Source organism: Apteryx mantelli, chromosome 2 (genome assembly GCF_036417845.1).
Source record: "Apteryx mantelli isolate bAptMan1 chromosome 2, bAptMan1.hap1, whole genome shotgun sequence".
Lineage (NCBI taxonomy): Eukaryota > Metazoa > Chordata > Aves > Apterygiformes > Apterygidae > Apteryx > Apteryx mantelli.
In genome coordinates, this window is record NC_089979.1 from 168,417,447 (window position 1) to 168,435,353 (window position 17,907).

The following is a 17,907-nucleotide window of genomic DNA, read 5'->3' on the forward strand; positions in this document are numbered from 1 at the left end:
GAAGCATTTCACTCTGGTTAGTTGAGCGCTCAGTTAAGTTACCTACCTTTTGATCTCTGTTTGGAAGGCATAGGTTTGGTAGGTTGGGAAAGGTTCGGACGGTGCTATTATTTCACTCTCTTCTTCAGTAGCAGTTGATGGGAAGTCCTGCATTGTAGCATGAAACTCTGCCGATAAAAAATGATGTGGATTACACAGCAAAACACCTCTGTGTGGAAACTACAGCCTCTCTGAGCCATCCTCCACTATCTCTTTATGAACAAAGATAACTACAATAGCAGAGCTTTCTCCAGGCAAGTTTGCATGTGGTCTCCCACTTGTGACACCAAATCCTATTTTAATGCAAACAAATCCTGGACTGACCACACAGCAGTTCCCTGGTGTCATCACTCCAGACCGTATGAGACTGACTGTTGTGTCCTATGACTATGATATCAAACCTTTCATTGCAATTGCTGACTATTGATTCAGCTACTGGTTCTTGTCTTCTCACATAACCAGTCATCAGTGCACGATAAGATGCTGCCAAAGGAACAGAAATTTGTTTCAGCTGGGTATTTCAGGGCATCAGCTGAAACAAGTTGCTCTGGTCCTGGCATGCAATTCTATCTGAGTGCTCCCTGGAAATATTAAAACATTCCCTGACACGTTAAAGCATCTGTTTGGAAATGCTGGACACATTCGCAAAAAGGAATTTGACAATAGGTGCCTTGGAGGCAGACACGTATTATTAGATTAATGCCTCAAGAAACAAGTTTCTTGTCCCAGGCCTGTTTCCTCATGATCTCACCTCAAAACAGAGTGGTATCCAAAGGCCTAGCAAGCATATTATCTTCAGTGCGTGATCTACACTTTCTAGATGCCTTACACAGATATTCTGCTAATTCTGTCCAGAATTAGGAAAGAATTTACTTGTGAATAAGACAGCCAAAGAGGCCAAGGTCTCAAAACACCCTGAGCCAAGTGGAACTGGTCTTGATTTGCTCCCCCTTGACTTCTGAAGCTGTATTTAAAAAGGTGCAATTGTCTCGATGCAGCAAAAGCAAAATGCTTTCCAATAACCAAGTAGCTTACCCATTTCATCTTGCTCACTGATCTTCACTTTGCCAGATGGGTCGCTGTAAGGGCCCATTCCTGCTTTACTGATGCAGGCAATCCTGAAGCAGTAAACGAACCCCCTGGAGAGATTATTTGCGTAGTAGCAGCAGTCAGCAATGTCCGTAGCAAGGGTCTTCCACTCCCCATCTTGGCCAAGGGAAGAGGGAAAGAGGTTAGGACGGTCATGCCACTCTTTCTTTGCGTCAACTTTATTCATGTGCCAGAAATACGGAAAAGCAGTGCAATCTTTAAGTGAAGGAAAACGTGTGTTATGGCCCTCTTCTGCAGATGTTTTAACTAGCTGTGCATGTGGCAACCTCCTCTCTTCTGAAGCCAGCTGTTTTATATTTAATCAGTCCAAGATGTGGCAATGTTGTCGCAGAGGAATGATGCAACTTGCTTGTACAGTTTCTGTTTCTCTAATTCATACCACCAACCTCAAGTGTAAACATACATGAAGAACTCCAGACAAAACCCTGACAAAAAGCACTGTATTTCCCCTTTGGTCCTATCTTGAATCCTGTTGAAACCATGAAGTGCAGGATTTCACAAAAGAACCATCCGTTAACATCCTCCTAGCAAACCCAGTATTTGAAACCAGGGCCAAGCTTACTCCACTTTTATGAAGCTCAAGTGATTTCTCAAGAAAATAAAATTGATGGTTTGTCCTGGAGTCATTACCCATGGGACTAAGGTGGGAGCTGGAAAATCCCTGCAAACATTTCACTCGCTGCTGTGTCCCGCACGTTGACATTGGCACCGTGCTCAAGGCTGAACTCAAACTTCCTGACCACGACTGAGGTGAAGCCCATGCTTTCATTCAAATAAACACTGAAAACAACAGAGTATCTCAAGCCGTAACACAGGCAATATTTCACCACCCACAACAAAGGTGTCAAGGACTTAGCTGGGTACTGATTGAATTATGGTGTGTGCACGTGTAAGAAGGAGCAGCCATGGCTCAGAATCAGAGACGTGCCTGCGGAGGCAGTGCGTAAAAACCTATTGTCAGATAAAGGACAAGAGAATGAATTGTTTTCTGTTTATCTTAATCCGCCTGCATATGGAAAAGCACGACTTTGCACGTTCCTGCCAAATACACAGAATGTGAGTGAAGATAGCAGATGCTGTTTCTTGTTTTTTCTTCCTAATAGGAACATCTTGCCCAAAGTCTTGCCTGTGTTGTTTCAGTTATTTCCAAAGAAGTAACAATAAAGAAGACTGTGTTGGAGGAAAAGCATCTGACATCAAGCACAGAGTAAACGGGCAGAAAGCTTCTGCCCATGCTCATGTTAATCGAGAATGAAGTGCATGTCTGTTAGGAGAATTAAAAGAAACAACATGGAACCATTCAATCCAAATGACTGTGTATGCAGGACTGCAATAGAAATGACTATTAGTAGCGGTATTCATAATAAGCACTGCAAAAGCAGTCCCATGAGAGAGAACAGGCTTAGGGCTTTGAATCAAAGTTCATGGAATTAAATGCAAAAACATCCACTGACTTCAGCAGATTCTGGAGCAAGCCTTGGAAGAGAGCATCAAAAGGATGGCACGCAGTCTTGCCGAACTTTTGTCATCTTGTCCTGGCTGTTCACCCTAAACTTTCTTTGTAGTCAATGGAGAAAGAACGTATGCCTATTTAGTAGAGGGTGATTGCCTTCTTGAGATGCCATCTTTCTCCACTGACTGCAAAGAAAACCCAGGTAAAGGATGATAGTGACTGCTAATCACTGCTGCTGGGTGCTATTATGTATAATGCCGTCGTAACTGCAATTTGAGAGGATTACTCAGGACTACGTGTTTGGCACCACCTGTGCAACCATGCGTATTCTTGCACGGACAGTTCACTTTTTGGTCACCGTTTCCATGAGACCTACTTTGATTCACACCTTAGCAAAGCCTTTTAAGTATATGCATAAGTATACATATTGCATGCAGGGCTAGCCAGCACAGCATCGAACTTTTACGTGGCTAAAGCATGGCAGTATGATTTTCATTCCTAACTCTAAACTAGAATGCTAAAATGAGGAATAGTTGTTTCTCAGAAAAAAAAAAAAAAATACCCAGCTGGTGGAGAGATCATACAGACTGAGATGTTCTCTGTAAGGCATAAGGCTCCACTTTACCTTCGCTCTTGCACTGCAGAGTGTAGAGGACGGGGGTGTTGGTTTCCACAGGTTTCCAGACCACCTGCACTCCATCCTTGTAGACCTCCACGATGTCAGGGGGTGGAGGGCTTGGAGGAACTTCTGTCGAGAGGAGGCACGAAAATGACTGTTATCTATAGCACTGCTGTGACATATTCCTGCACACCCGGCATTTTTTGTTACAGATAATCTATTTCTAAAAAATGATTCCTATTGGAACAGTAACTTAACTGTGCCTACTTTAAACACAGCAAAGATTTTAAAACCTGGTTCTAACTGCAGTGTTACTTGACTGGCTCTGAATCTAGGAGAGAGACTAAAAAGTGGAAAAGAGGGAATGAACACAGTGCAAAATGTGCCCTGCTACCAAACGGCAAGGGCTGTGGATGTGGACTAGAGCAGGCAAAGGAGAAACTTTCCCCTGAACCTATCTACAGAAAGCTCAGGTGAGATACCCTACTCCCAAGTGCATGGAAGGGAGTCACGTTTTTCCAGGGCCAGAAGTACTGTTGTTTTCCAAACCTGGGGCAACCTTCAGCTTCCAAACCTGCTTGCCAGACTGAACTAGGTCTGCTAACTCTGTTAACCTTCAGCATCTATCTTGCTGTGCCTGCCCCTGAATGCCAGCTGCATTAGCTATCACAGTGGTCCTCTTGTTTAAAATCCACTCTGCTTCTGACTGTCAAGTCCCAAGGTCTCCTGATTTCAGTTGGGTTCTCACAGCTAGCACAGGGGGGAAAACCAAGGAACAAATCCTCAAGAGTTGACCAATTCTGCATACACCACTTACCACAAGCAGGAAAAAAAAAAAAATCTAGCTACTTCCTCTCTTACCAGCTTTTCTTATGATGCAAGAGGTGGATGCTGAGCCCAGGGAGTTGGTGGCCACACAGGTGTAAATACCAAAATCATCAGCATTAACAGAGAGAATAGTTAACAGCTGGAAGTTTTTGAGTGTGGCTGAGATGAGGATCCGACTGCTGCTGTGGATGGGTATCCCATCTGAAAGGCAGAGGATATGAAAATTAAGAACCGTGCAAATTTATACTGAGGAGGCTAAAACATTTTCCTGCGTTCAGCCGCCCTCGTCCCAGCCTACCCCGGAGGCTAGGACCTCTCTAAAGGAGTGTCAAAGTCACCTCTGAACCAGTTGATGTGCAGGGAGGAGTGAGCCGCTGTCCGGCACGACAGAGTTACACACTGTCCTACAGCAGTAGCCTGGTCTATGAGCTCTTCAACAAATATCGGTGCTGCAAAGAAGAGGAGCAGCAGCTATTCAGAGAGGCCAGCAGAGCTATGCTGATAATAGTTACACGCAAAACATCAGAAAACATTTTTGACCAGTCCGAGGACATTTTGTTCATGCTCTGGCATTCATTTGACCACTGTTTTCTCGAGAATCCCCTGGACATTTAACATATGGGCTCCGTTTAAATAAAGAAGGCCCCTTCAGTCCCACGTACACAGCATGACTGCCCATACACTATGACCAAGACGGCTCTCTCTCTGATGTCCCAAACTTTCCTGCGGAAAGGCACCACGCTCTTCCTCTGGGAATTTTATTGCTCACTATGTATTTAACTGTTTTTGGACAGTAGGGCAGATTTGACCCTTGAAAGGCACTTGAGGAACATCTGCATTGCACAGCCCTGCTGGTACAGCAAAGGCAGCAGAGTCCCTCAGAGGAGATATATGCCACAGCAGGAGTTTTCTACTGGCCTAGCTTATATATGTGGGCAAAACTGAGTGATGACAGCCCAAGGATGAGGGGATCAGACCAAGACCAAGACAACACAGGAAGAGAGAGGAGGAGGGAAAAGCTGGAGGTGGAAGGAGAAAACAGCCCTAGAGCATGATATCTGCTGTGTCCATGGCAAAGGGAGACTTCAGGGTTTCTTCTGTGTCTCTGTGGTGCTGTTAATCCACAGTGCCCAGGATTAATTGCCATCTTCGCACACCTGCCCTTCCCAGGTCCTTGTCGGGGCTCTGGCCGAATACTGCTTGAATAAAGGGAACGCGAGTGAGACTGCAGGAACAGGGTCGAGGCAGTGGCTGGAAATGCCCACGATCCCTGACTAGTTGGAGAGACAGACCTCGGAGGAAAAGCCAGCACTGAGCAGCCACATCTGAGGGGGGCTGCCCCCACATTGCTCACTTCACAGCTCTGTCTCCTGCAACAGCTTGTTTGGCCCTTACACGTGCACACGGGACTGGAGCCTAGGAAACTCCCCAATATCAGCTTCACTATTCCCTCTTCTGCTGTCTGGTGTTTGGACACTCCACTTCTTCTCTTTATAGCGTACAAGTCGAGTTTAGTCCTCTGCAGTAGCTTCCTAGAATGGCTCCAATTTGCAAGCAAGGCCACAAGAAGAGTTTTAGCAGGGACACTAGTAATGATATAAACAGAGGAGTCTGGCTCGCTTTGTACGGGTTGGTCCAGGACTATCTCAGGACAGCTATGCAGATCCATCCTTAGCTACTGGCCTCAAGCTGCGCAGCTGTATTCATAGTGATATCTCATGATAAAATTAGCTGATGACTTAGGCAATGAAGAATACCTTTCTCCTTTGGCATGAGGCTTGATAACTTGAATGAAGAGAGTCCCGGTTTCCTCTTCAAAGATCCTTCAGCTCCTGTTAATGGTTCTTTTTCTACTGCTTCACTTCCCAGCACACCAATCTCTGTTACAAAGAAAGGACAAGAAGTTATTCAAGTCCACTATTCTCCCCGCGGCATACATTTACAGCAAACAGTTCTGCACTTCACATATAAATATTTCGGCAGTCACAGGCCTCCTTATTAATGAGCCTTTAGTCAACACAAAAAGTTGTGACAGCTTTTACAAACAGAACGATGTAACGGGAGAACAGGGCATATCTAGGGGAGGCAGAGAAGTAAGGACAGATTGTATTGTCCAGACCTGAATGCCATTAACTTAGGTATACATCCTGCGGTAATTTCACCGACTTCACCCAGTCTCTTTAGCTTTAAAGATTTGTCATTAAGGCCACGGTCAGACAACAACAGCAGAAGTAACTGCAGTGTTTTATCTCCCAACCTTCGCACGTTGCTGCTCTTCTGTCAGTGGGGTAGAAGCTGGGACACTGGGTCATCCAGCCCTGCTCTGCTTTTGTGCGAATTAAGGCAGGTGAATTCAAGCCGCTTCCATGAGCTCTCAGCTGACTTTGCCCTGAAGAGGGGCAGTAACAGGGAGCTAGGGGACAGCCTGAGGACAGCTGATTTCCAAACCTGCCACTGCCAGTTTTGCAGTTACTGTCTAGCCAGGGCCTCAGATACGCTGCAGAAAACGTAAAAGACAGGTTTAGCGGAGCCCAGTTATACCAGCAGATCTATGAAGGTACAAAATGAAATATTTACCTTCCTCTGTCTCTTGCTCAGCAGCTGTCTTTCCTTTCAGCATTCTTGAAATATGGGCAACAGAAGCTTTAACTTTCTTCTTCAGACTTTGCTCCACTGACCGCTCTGCTGAATGAGATCTGCCGTAGGGTTTAAAGAGTCCTGGCTTGCTGTAGGAGCTTTTCTGCTTACCGCTCGGCTCCTTTTGGGAGCTGTACATTTCCTTATGACTCTCTGACCCTTTCCCCATGGCTAAGAGGTTAGTTGCCTTTGAATTCTCAGATAGTTTCAAATGGTTTTGCTTGTTCCTCTCGTCTGCCTCTTCTCTGATGCACAGTCTTTTATCCTGATGCAAATGTCCTGCAGGAGGTGACCTTGCCCTTTCACTAAAAGGTATAAATCGCCTGCCAGTTGCTTTGGGTGGAGGCTTCCTAAAGTTCATAAATTCAAATGGAAAATAGACAATGTCATACAAATCCGAGAAATTCAAATAGGCGGGCTCTACCTCTGATATGTCAAGTTTTGGAGTTCCACTGCCAAGACTGGGTGCTTCATCTGACAGATCTTTGATTTTCACTAAAGACACTTCTGGCTGTTTACCAGTGTCTTTGTTCACTGACACTTGACTGGCTTTTTTTCCAGAATCCAAGCTATCAGTCTGGGAAATGCTTACTTGTTCAGAACTGGGGCTTTCAAACGCTAAGTCCTCCAGATGCTCACATTCATGAGGAGCCATTTGTGTTTCCTGTCCTTTCAGTAAATCTGACTCCTCATGCACAGCAAGGTAGGGTCCTGTGATATCATCCAGCTCAGAGACTTCTCCTCCTCTACTGCTTTGACCAGAAGGAAAGGGACTTTCCATGGATGCTTGGCCACCAGGCTCTTTGTAGAACATTTCTGTGGGAGAAGAGATGTGCTTTCTGCATTCCTCCTGAGCAGAAACTGACTCTGCCCAAACATCCATCTCTTCAGACAGCAAAACCATTTCATCCACTAAGCCCTCCAGGGCAGCAGACTCCTCATCACTGTAAAAAGACGACCTGTGATGTGAGAGCTCCTGACTTTGATTCCCACGGAGCAACGGTGGGACAGGTTTTCTAGCATCAGAGCTTCCACTCCCTGAAGCAGCACCTCTTCCCTCACCATAAACCTTTGGGTGTTCCTCATGTTCTTGCTCATAGACTGAAGTTGGGGCACCTTCTGGCTGCGAAGCAGTTAAAATACCTGGATGCATGCCCTCCAGAGCAGCAGAAGCTTTGCCACTGTGATATGCAGCCTTGTGCTGCTCATATGCCTGACCTTCGGTCTTGGAGAAAGAAGCAGGCATAGGCTGCCCAGCAGTTGGGCTTCCGCTTCCTGAGACAACAGATCTCACCTCACTACGAAGTGCTAGCTGTGGATGTTCTTGCTTTTCACTCTCACACACTGAAGGGAGGCGAATATCTTGTGGCGAAACAGTTGCAGCTGGGGGTCTGCCCTCCAGAACAGCAGGCACCGTGCCACTGCTCCGAGAAGCCTTCCAGTGTACGGCTCCCTTGATTTCAGCCTCATGGACCAAAACGGGAACAGCCTCTGCAAGGGCTGAACCTTCGCCCTTCAGAGCAGCGAGCCTCTCCTTGCTATAAGCCGGCCGTTTCCTTGCTGCTTGGTGTGCTCTGTCGGAGACGGAAGTTGGCGTTGGTTTCGGTGGTGGGACTTCCAGGACGACGGGACTCTTTCCCTTCAGAGCTGCTGATGCTGTGCCTACATGAACAGAGGGCCTTTTGTGCACTTGGCCTTCACCATCACTGTCTGATACTGGAGCAATCCCTGCAATCCCTGGTCCTTAATCCTCCAAGACAGCAGATCGCACATCTTTATAGGTCTTCAGCTTCTGGTGAGTATCTTTGTCAGCTGTTTGCAGAGCGGTTCGGAAACCTGGCTCTTTGCTCTCCAAGACAGTAGTTGCTGGAACGCTTTGATCAAAAAGTTCCGGACTTTTGTCCTTACGTACTGGAGGTGAATCTGTTTCTGTCTGTGGGCTTGTTAAAACAGCAGGCCTATCGTGCTCCATGAGATGAGACTTAGCGTCACTGTGAGCAGAAGGCTTCTGAAGTGAATGCTGCTGGCTTTTGTCTTTACAGGGTGGAATTGAAGCAGTCCTTTTAATAAGGAAGCTTTCACCTTTTAGATCAGGATGGCTGTCAGTGCTGTCAGCAGAGGGCTTTGACTCCTGTTGCAGATGCACTTCTCCCTTACTTGCGGGGGCTGACTTGGAGGTGGTCGCTGACTGTGGAAGAGCTGAAATGGACTGCTCGCCCCCCTGAAGAGCTGTCTCAGAAGCACTCCCAGGGAGAGATTTAGCCTGAATGCCTTCATGCTTTTGAACTGAGGATGCGGGTATATCTGATCGCTGAGCAGTCAGAATGGGGCTTTTGCCTTCTAAATCATCAGCTTCCTCCTCCATGTGAGCAGCTTTTGACTTCTTAAGTAAATGCTTCCTATTCTCACTCCTGTGAGGTGATACTGGAAGTCTCTCTAACCTTTGCACAGTAACAGCTGGGCATCCATTACCCTCACATTGCATGGAAGCAGAGAGTTGTTCTCCTGAACAATCCCTTCTGGTTCTGCTAGCATCCTCTTGCTTTGAAATATCTACAGAACATCCCTTGCCCGGCTCAGCGGAAATGTCGCAGTGGTGACTGCCTTCAGGGCAACTTTCCTGTGATATTGTATCATAGTCTTCTTCCAAAATTTCTTGTTCCAACACTGACCTTGAGGCCCTCAGCCTGTAATCATCCAGTGAACGGCTTCGGCTAGAACCAGCAATGGCAGGATGCGGTGGTTTCCTTGCAGTGTCAAATGAAGCTGATTTGGTCAAGGGACCAAGGAGACTTTCCCTGTGCCCTCCATCATCAGACTTGCTTTCTTCTTCTTCTTCCAGCTCAAACTGTTCTAGAAGGGGTTCACGGAGACCACTGAGGGGCACTTTTGAATATCCAGCTTTCCGGAAAGTCCTCCTGGCTCTGTCCAAGTGCCTTCTGAGCTCTCTGCCCGGAGAGGAAGAGCCCCGTGCAGGAAGCTCAGCTGCTTGGCTGTAGAAAGTGCTTTTAATGACACTCTCTCTAGGAACACATATAGGTGGTTTTTCTGTCCCATCCCCAACCTTTTCAGTTTTGTCCTTATCAGATAAAAATGTGTCTGTTTTTTCTTTCTGATGTAGATCCAGTGTGTCATCTACGGAAATCTTCACTGATGAAGGTTCAGCTGCATTACGTTTTGGGGACTGCTCTGCTCCTTCATCTCGAATTTTGGGATGGAGTTCCTCCTCTTTCTGTCCTGCGGTACTTGCCATGAGCTCTTTGCTTTCTGTAGGTGATTTGTCCCCCACCTCACTCTTCACTGAAGCATACTTCCTCCTCATGGGTTTTACTGGAGGCACCAAGATTTTGGAGTGCTTCTCTTCACTTGCATGTTTTGCAGGTTCCTGACTGCTTGGTGCATCAAAGATGGACAAGTGCAGTTCAGGGGTAGAGCCGAAGTGTCTCTTCTTGGGGAAGTGTGAGTTCTCATTGTCTGAAGAGGAACCGCTCGTACTGGAGGAAGTGCTTTCTTCAATAAGATGTCGGGAGATGGCCAGGGAGGTGTTGTCATGAGTCCTTTCTAGGATTTCTGGAATGGATCGCATTACCAGGATGGATTTATAGCACATCAGAGACCGCTGAAAAAGCACAACAAAATACAGCACAATCAGATGGAAGCATGGTGTGAGTATGGTAAAAGCAAATATACAAAAATTATCTTCTGCATTCTTAAAGACCACACAGACTAGTTTGATAACACATAGAGTAGGTTTAGGCCTTATTTGCTCTCTGAATCTGCCCCTTCTCTCATTCACAAAGATGAAACTATATTATCTTTAGGGGACATACCTCCTGTTGTGAATGGAGAATCAGGATCCTGCCTGAGATTTTCAAAGAAAATTTGGCCATTCAAAGCAGATGGGAAAAGATGAGACATAACTATCTGAGTTTTAACTGAACACATCAGATGAGAGCCTACTTGGAGTGAACGGCCTTAGTTCCACTGACTGCAGCATGACCTATAATGACTTAGGCCAACAGAAGACCTGACACACTGGAGGAGGTAGGATTCATCTGCTCTAACTTCTGAGGTATAAGACATCTCAGCTGAAATTGAGCAGCTGGTCTTCCTTCACAGCCAACAGAGAGAAACAGGCATCTTCAGAAGGCAATAAACCTGGTTGTTTTAGACAACTTTCAGGAAAAGAGGAATCTTCTTAGGACCTGTCTATAATTCATTACTGATTACAAGGACAGACTAGGCTAGCTAACATAGACACAACCAGGTATCCTATGGGCACTTTCATTAGGACAGATGATTTTGTCCATGTATGTTCTTCAGTCGTTTTGACTTCAAAATCCTACTTTACACTCTACTGGCATATTTCTGTGAAATCCCTCTGCTCTCATATGAGTACTTATTATAGGAATTAGAAAGGAAACAAAATGCTTAAAAAGAAAAGTGGCACAGTCCATGAACGTCATAAAAATACCAAAAAACAGAAGAAAAGCCAAATTTTCATGACAAGTTTATGGGCGCTTTCTATAAATAACAAGTATCTTGGTAGCACTTACCACATAAGAGGACTTTTATAAACGTTAGCTCATGACCTTACCAGAGTTATCCACAGTAGGCAAAAGGACTGGTGTTATCTGAGGACATCTGATAACTGAGGAGAGTCAAGGACTCTGACAATGACATACTAACTCAGAGAAAGGATTTGCGTGCATGGATATGCGAGTTGCAGCCTTACTCTCACACCAAACTTACAGAAACTTTAAAATGCCAAGATTCAAATCACTGGCACAGAATCCTGTGCCCCGTGCACTGAGAGTTGTGACACACGATCGACTTACCATGACTTTACAAGCTAGTGCATGTCAGCCGAGACACGACCACGCTGGGTCCATGGGTGTGCTGCTAATAGTGTAGAGGGAGGACTCCTAGTCCACTCAGCGGAAGAGGGCTAAGCCAAGGGACATCCAAATGGTTATCATGAGTCAGCTGAACATGGGGTGAGATCCAGCTTGCTCATGAAGGCACTTGTTTGTGTCTACACAGACTTGTCTGCAGGTGAGACAGCCTCCAGAATAGTCAATGGAGAGGTGGCTAATACAGGCACTGAGCTCCTTGGCAGTAGGCATCTGCTTTTGGGTGAGCTGAACCCTTCCAAGGCTCTGCTGACTACACTGGTCTCACTGATGTCAGCAGGACTTTACCCACTTAGCTTACATGTACACACCTAAATGCAGGTGTCTTAGTCCTCTCTCAGCGCCTGCTGGAAGACCTCAGTACACAACCCACGACTGCAGTAAGAGCCTGGATAATCTCCTTCTGCCACATCCATTGACCACTCTGCCCTGGGCTTATTCCTCCTTCAGAGCCAACCTGAGAAGATCTCTGCTGCACTCACTGTCCTACCCCAGTAGACTTCAAAAGATGCAAATGTAGTTAAAAAAAAAATACAACTAGAAGGACCAAACAACATAGGTTTAGGTCTACTCACCTGCCACTTGCTCCGAGCCACAATGAATTTGAGCTGCTTGGTATTAATCAAGGGGGAGATTATGCTGTCAAAAATGAAATTAAAAGTAGAATGAGCAAAAAAAAAATTTGATTAAAAAATCCTGACTTCATATCCTGAGAAGTTTTTAGGATTCCCTCACTCTGGAATTGTTTAATTTAGGGAAGTACTCACTTGTTTCATTATAATAGACCAATCCCACAATCCCCTCATAGCTAAACTGAAGACAACATCAAACAGCTTCTCAGCAATAAAAGCAAACCCTGTCCAATACATATGTGAATTCAGTTCATTTTTTTTAAACTCCTTTCCTTCATTAGAGATTCCAGGCATTTGAACATAAACCACAAATTTTCTCTGCAAAGCCACAGTTTCCTCTCAACACAGACGTATTATATCTGCTCATGCCAGTAGGAATCTTTATCTTTTGAAAAGAAAGACATCCTAACAAGAAAACATCGAGGTGTCTTTTACTTCTGGAGAGCCAGGCCTGAGCTTCTATGTAGGACAGAGGTAGGAAATCAAGAGAAAAAGTAAAACAGGAAATGGTTAACAACCAGGGTGCGTAGCCTTGAGAGCTGCCCCTCCAGAGGTCTCCTCCAACCTCAATTATTTGATGATTCTAATAAAGAAGCAGGACAAACTTACCATGAACCACTTGTGGGACAGACAGTCCAAAGCGCTAGGCCTGGCTCTGGTAAGAGAAAAGATGATCATTTTAGGAGCAAGGCACTTTAAACCACCACGGCAAGATTCTCCTGAGAGTGCCTGCATTGCGTGGACGCATGCACACACACCTACATCTAGGTATGACTTTTTGCTGCTGTTTTGGAACCAAAAAGCCAGACAGAAAGACTCTTTCAATCCAACGTTTTCTTCCCATGAGGTAGAACAACCCTTCTTTTTCAGTCTTGGAAAGGTTTCTTGCGCTGAGGCTCCCTGCCTGGAAGGATCCCATGGCCCCCTTCGCAGAGAGCCTCTTTAAGGGAGTCAAGAGCAGCCCTAGGAGTGAGCTTGACTCCCCAGGTGACCAGAGCAAAAATAGCTTTGGCACCAGGCAAAAAGGATATAAATGAAATTAAAAGGTGAGCACCTGCATTCCTGCTTTCAAGCCTCCTTCAGCACTTGAAAGTGCTTAACCAATGTGGCTCATATTATTTAATTCCTGCAAAACTCCCTCGACTTCAGGTATTTGCTAATGCTCTCCCCACTTCTCCAAAACATTTCAGAAACTCATCTGCCTGGAGGGGCTTGGGAGTAAGGCGATCACCATACTAGAAGCAGACCTGTTTTGGAAACTACAGGCAAGTGTTTTTCACATAATGAATAAAGAGGAGCTGGAATCAGGGCATAAAGCAGCTCATCTCACTCAGCTTTTCACTTTTTAAAACCACTGCAGCTCTGCTGAGCTCAGTCCTGGCTGCCGAGACACCGTCTTTGCACCCTGTCCGTAGGAAGCACAAAAAGGCACTCACCCGGGGCGCTGCTGTAGGATCCGTTTTATAAAATCCTTTGCGTCTTCACTCAAGTGAACGAAATCAGGAAGGGTCCATGAAATTTCACCGTTCTGGATATTTAGAAGGGTTCCTCTGTCGTTCTCTCCAGCAAATGGAGACTTGCATGTTAGGCTTATTTATTTAACACCATAAAATAAAAACAGATATAGATTTTAGACTCATATTTGCTGTTCAGCTGACTGAAGCACAAATGCTTACACAGAGCTTTAAAATGCCTGAGGGACTCATGCATGGGACACGCAATGCTGGCGAATGGCGCGTTCACCTCCCAAGCATCTTTCAGCCCAGCATTACAAGGCACTTGACCGAATTATTTGTTCCTGTTTCGCACGTAAGGAATTAAGGGCTTGATTTTGCACAGCTACTGGAGGATGGTTGCTCGAATGGGCAAGAAGACTGAAGCCAACCCATGAGAGTGGCCGTGAAGTCTCTAAGCAGAGACAATCACCAAAGTCCTTGCCAAACGGGAAAGAGTAAAGGAGAAAACGACAAGAGAAATTGCCCTCGTCGTGGAAGGACTCCATGCGTCACTCACTCCAATCCCTCATTTGAAGGTGCCGGAGGCTCTGACTGATGCGGGACTAAGGGATATTGAATGAGTCTCTCCAAGCAGGTTTATTTACCTTAAGTATGTGATGACTCCAACAGCCCTGAGGAGAAAGGGAACACTGATGTCAGATGTCAGTCACTGCTTCTCCATCTTTGCAAACACACAGCCCCCTTTTCCTGCCACTTGCCCATCTTTCAAAGAAAAATAAATCCCCAAAGCTGTTGCTTTAACCCTGGCTTTGTTTTTTTTCCCCTTTAGCTGAAATTGCACCTATATAGCATTAAACATTTCACTGTGATCAGAACAGCATTTTTAAAAATTGGTCTCGAGTACTCCTCTGTTTTCAAAGTACACATAAAAGACTTGAAATGTATTTTTGGAGTTTGTTTGGCTTTTTTTTCAAAAAAAAACCCTCTTAGGAACAGCCTCTCTAGTTGGTGCCTCTGCAACAAAGATCACCTTCTCTAAGATGCTCCTTGGCATTAATTAGCTGTCAGAGTTCAATAACGGTTGATCAGAACAGACAGAAGGAGCTTTAAAGAGCCCTGATGGGTCTTGGATTCCCAATGTTCACTTTCAGTTTCCAGTTATTATCACTATTCCATTTATCTATGAAATGATAAATGGAGACTGCTTTATTAATTGCACCAGCTTTATCAGCCTACAGCATAATTCAATCATTAATGCCATTTTTATACCTGTAAGAATGTGGTGTATTGCAAACATTATGGATATGATCAGTAGAAATATTTCTGCACAACAGACTCTCTGTACCACACTACAGTAAATTACCCTAAGGCTGAACGCACCTGCAATGCAATGCAATGCCATATTCCTAAGGAAACATCTGTTTTAACCTGGAGGCTTCAAATTCATGCTATTTAGCACAAAATTTATTTTCAAAGATGCCCGTTACCAGATATCAGTCGCTTTTGAGACTGGTGACTGAGAGACGATTTCTGGGGCAACAAACTCTGGAGACCCGTATTTGCTGATCTGAGGCTCATATGGCGTGATCTTCTGAGCAAATCCGAAGTCACAGATCTTGAGGTCTTCCCTTTCAGGATAAACCATGAGGATATTCAGAGGCTATTAAATAAAACAAAAAGGAGGGCAATTGCCCTTGAAAGAGGGCAATCTTTTATGTTGTAAATAAGAATAATTCAAATAAAGAACACACGTTCCCTGACTGAGTGGCTGCTATAAACTAGACGTGCCGCTGCACGTTACCTTAATGTCCAAATGAAGGATGTTGTTGTCATGAAGGTACTTGATTCCTTCCAAAATTTGCTTGATATACAATTTGACCTAAAATTTAAATCAATTATTCAACAATTAATCATTAAACAAATAAATAATTAAAATTAAAGAAGGTTCCTGATTCCAGCCATCTTTCATAAGTGTGAGGAAGCAGAGGTTGAACTAGAAATATTTTTAAAATTGGAATGAACTTCTTACATTAGCCCTTGTAGGTGAAATAAAATGTGAACCAAATATTACCGTGCCAAATGAAGCTGTGCCCAGTGTGCAACCACACTATCCTACCGGAGCTGTTTATATATGAGGAAGCCCTTGCTTAAAAAAATAGAAACATGCTAAAAAGAGATACAGAAATTCCCAGCTTTGATGAACCTTACCTTTAGATTTCAGACTCATCTCTGGCTTGATATGAATCAGGCAAACAGACTTAAAAAGCAAATACATTTTAAAACTGTGTTGTAAACCCATTTTTCTTGACAACGCGTAGAGCAAATACAAATAAACCTGAACGAGGTGTGAAGATTCACAGCTCGCTTCAACTCTGACATTCCTCTAGCTTTGACATTTTATAGTGTTAACCGACATTTTCCCAGAGTATTTCTGAGAAAAATCCATTTTAGCAGTAACTATGGGAGAGCTGGCCACTAGACCTTGGGCCATGTGAAGCCTTTTGCTCTTTGAGCACACAGGATCTTGAAAAACTTTAGAAATGACCATCTCAGCCCTTGGTTTGGAGACTGCAAAGGACCAGACACAAGTAAAGTCACAAGGGGACAGAGCATTATCAAAAAAAAGCCAAGATACAGGAGCTCCAGCTGACAGAGGGCAAGGAAATGGTAATATTGATAGAACAAGTACAGTCTACGTTAGGCTGGATGCAAGGCTGGTGTTCAAAACCTCTGGCTGTTTCTAGTCACTGCCTGAAGACACTCTACTTAGTAATGAAAGCTGCCGGGGATACATTTTAAATATCGACCCTGTTTTGATAGATTATCACTGGTTCATAAAGATATTCCTGATAGTCAAAATGCAGCGGGAAGCTACTCTTTGCAGAAGGAGAAGCAAGGTGGTACCCACCAATTTGGGGCTTTGAAAGGAGAGAGAAAGATTACCTCTGCTTCAGTGACAACACCCTTCTTGAACAAACGGTCGAGGAGCTCTTCGCTGGAGCATCTTGCAGTGGCATTAAGGGAAAATGCAGCTACGGTTAAATTCTCACTTGTGTTTTGCATCCATCTCCACCCAACCGAGACAGTTTGAAGTAAGAGTGAGCAGAATTCACAAGGTATCTCAGGCAGCGTGACACGCACATGATTCCTGAAGGCCTCTATTGCAGAAGTGTCCTTGCAGAAGTGCAATGGCATTGGCCTGCTCTAAACTGGTGCTCCCCACAGGCAGGGCATGGTAGGGATGAGACACGTGCTACAACGTACCTGTTGAGTATGGGCTTTTCCCCGGTGCTCACCCAGACTGGATCTCACTGGGACAGAGCCCTTCACTCCCGGACATTTCAGAAAAGAGCTTTGGTGCTTAACAACTCACTCACACTGTGCACACAAGTGCCCGGACTTTTGCTGGAACATGATACTTCAGTGACCGCTGTGACCATAACGCCTGAGGAGCTCACAGAGCCATGCTATGCTGCAATGTGGAGGAAGACTGGGTGTTTGTTCACCTCAGGCAAAAACTAAATATCGTTATTTGTTCAGTTAGTTACCAGCGAGGTCTGCCCAGTACTTCCCAGCCTCCTCAGAAAAGCAGCACAGAAAAGGATACAACTCCAGGATCAAAATCAGGGTTTTCCGTGTTTCAAACTGATCCAGCAGCCTGGTAATTCTATCATGGGACAGGGGGGCAAGAATATCCCTCTCCTGATGTGCTCGAGCCTTCGTTTTGCTTCGCAGAGGTATGAATTTGGCAGCACAGGACACTCTGTTCCCTTTGTGCACAACTCGTTTCACAAAGCTGAAGCAGCCCCTGTGCAAAATCAAAGGACAAGCCCTGCTCAGGCTTGGTTCAAAGCCCTCTGCGCAGCAGCTGCAGACCTTTCCAGGTCCCAGCCTTTGACGGCTGCCTACTGCTCAGGTCTTAAACTCTCCAACATCACAAGCTGATTTTCCTCTGTGCGAGGTGATATTGCCCTCTCCTGGCTGCCTCCAAAACTAAACAACCAACTTCTACGGAGTGAAAAGCTGTTCCAGGTGATGCAGGCTTGCTGCTGGATCCTTGGGATGGATGTGGGGCTTGTACGTACGTCGCCATGGGGCTGTGACGCCGATATCACCCAAGGGTGCAGCTGTGGGTCCATCACAACCCAGAGACCCACTGGAACACGTTTGGTACCAGCAGATAAGGCAGCCTGCTGGTCACAGGGCTGTCCCCGAGTAC

At 45.3% G+C, this 17,907-nt stretch overlaps 1 protein-coding gene across 1 annotated transcript in view; it reads right to left on the reverse strand.

Moving 5' to 3' along the window:
- Positions 1-17,907, reverse strand: part of LOC136991348 (obscurin-like) — a 143,932-nt gene that overhangs the window by 3,381 nt on the left and 122,644 nt on the right. The window contains 16 exon segments of the mRNA XM_067292215.1: positions 47-167; positions 1,075-1,245; positions 3,228-3,350; positions 4,083-4,250; positions 4,388-4,498; positions 5,807-5,929; positions 6,627-10,305; positions 12,175-12,220; positions 12,222-12,238; positions 12,841-12,886; positions 13,668-13,820; positions 14,333-14,359; positions 15,176-15,348; positions 15,490-15,567; positions 16,632-16,692; positions 17,296-17,496. Of these exon segments, the coding sequence (XP_067148316.1) occupies positions 47-167; positions 1,075-1,245; positions 3,228-3,350; positions 4,083-4,250; positions 4,388-4,498; positions 5,807-5,929; positions 6,627-10,305; positions 12,175-12,220; positions 12,222-12,238; positions 12,841-12,886; positions 13,668-13,820; positions 14,333-14,359; positions 15,176-15,348; positions 15,490-15,567; positions 16,632-16,692; positions 17,296-17,496 (5,298 nt within the window).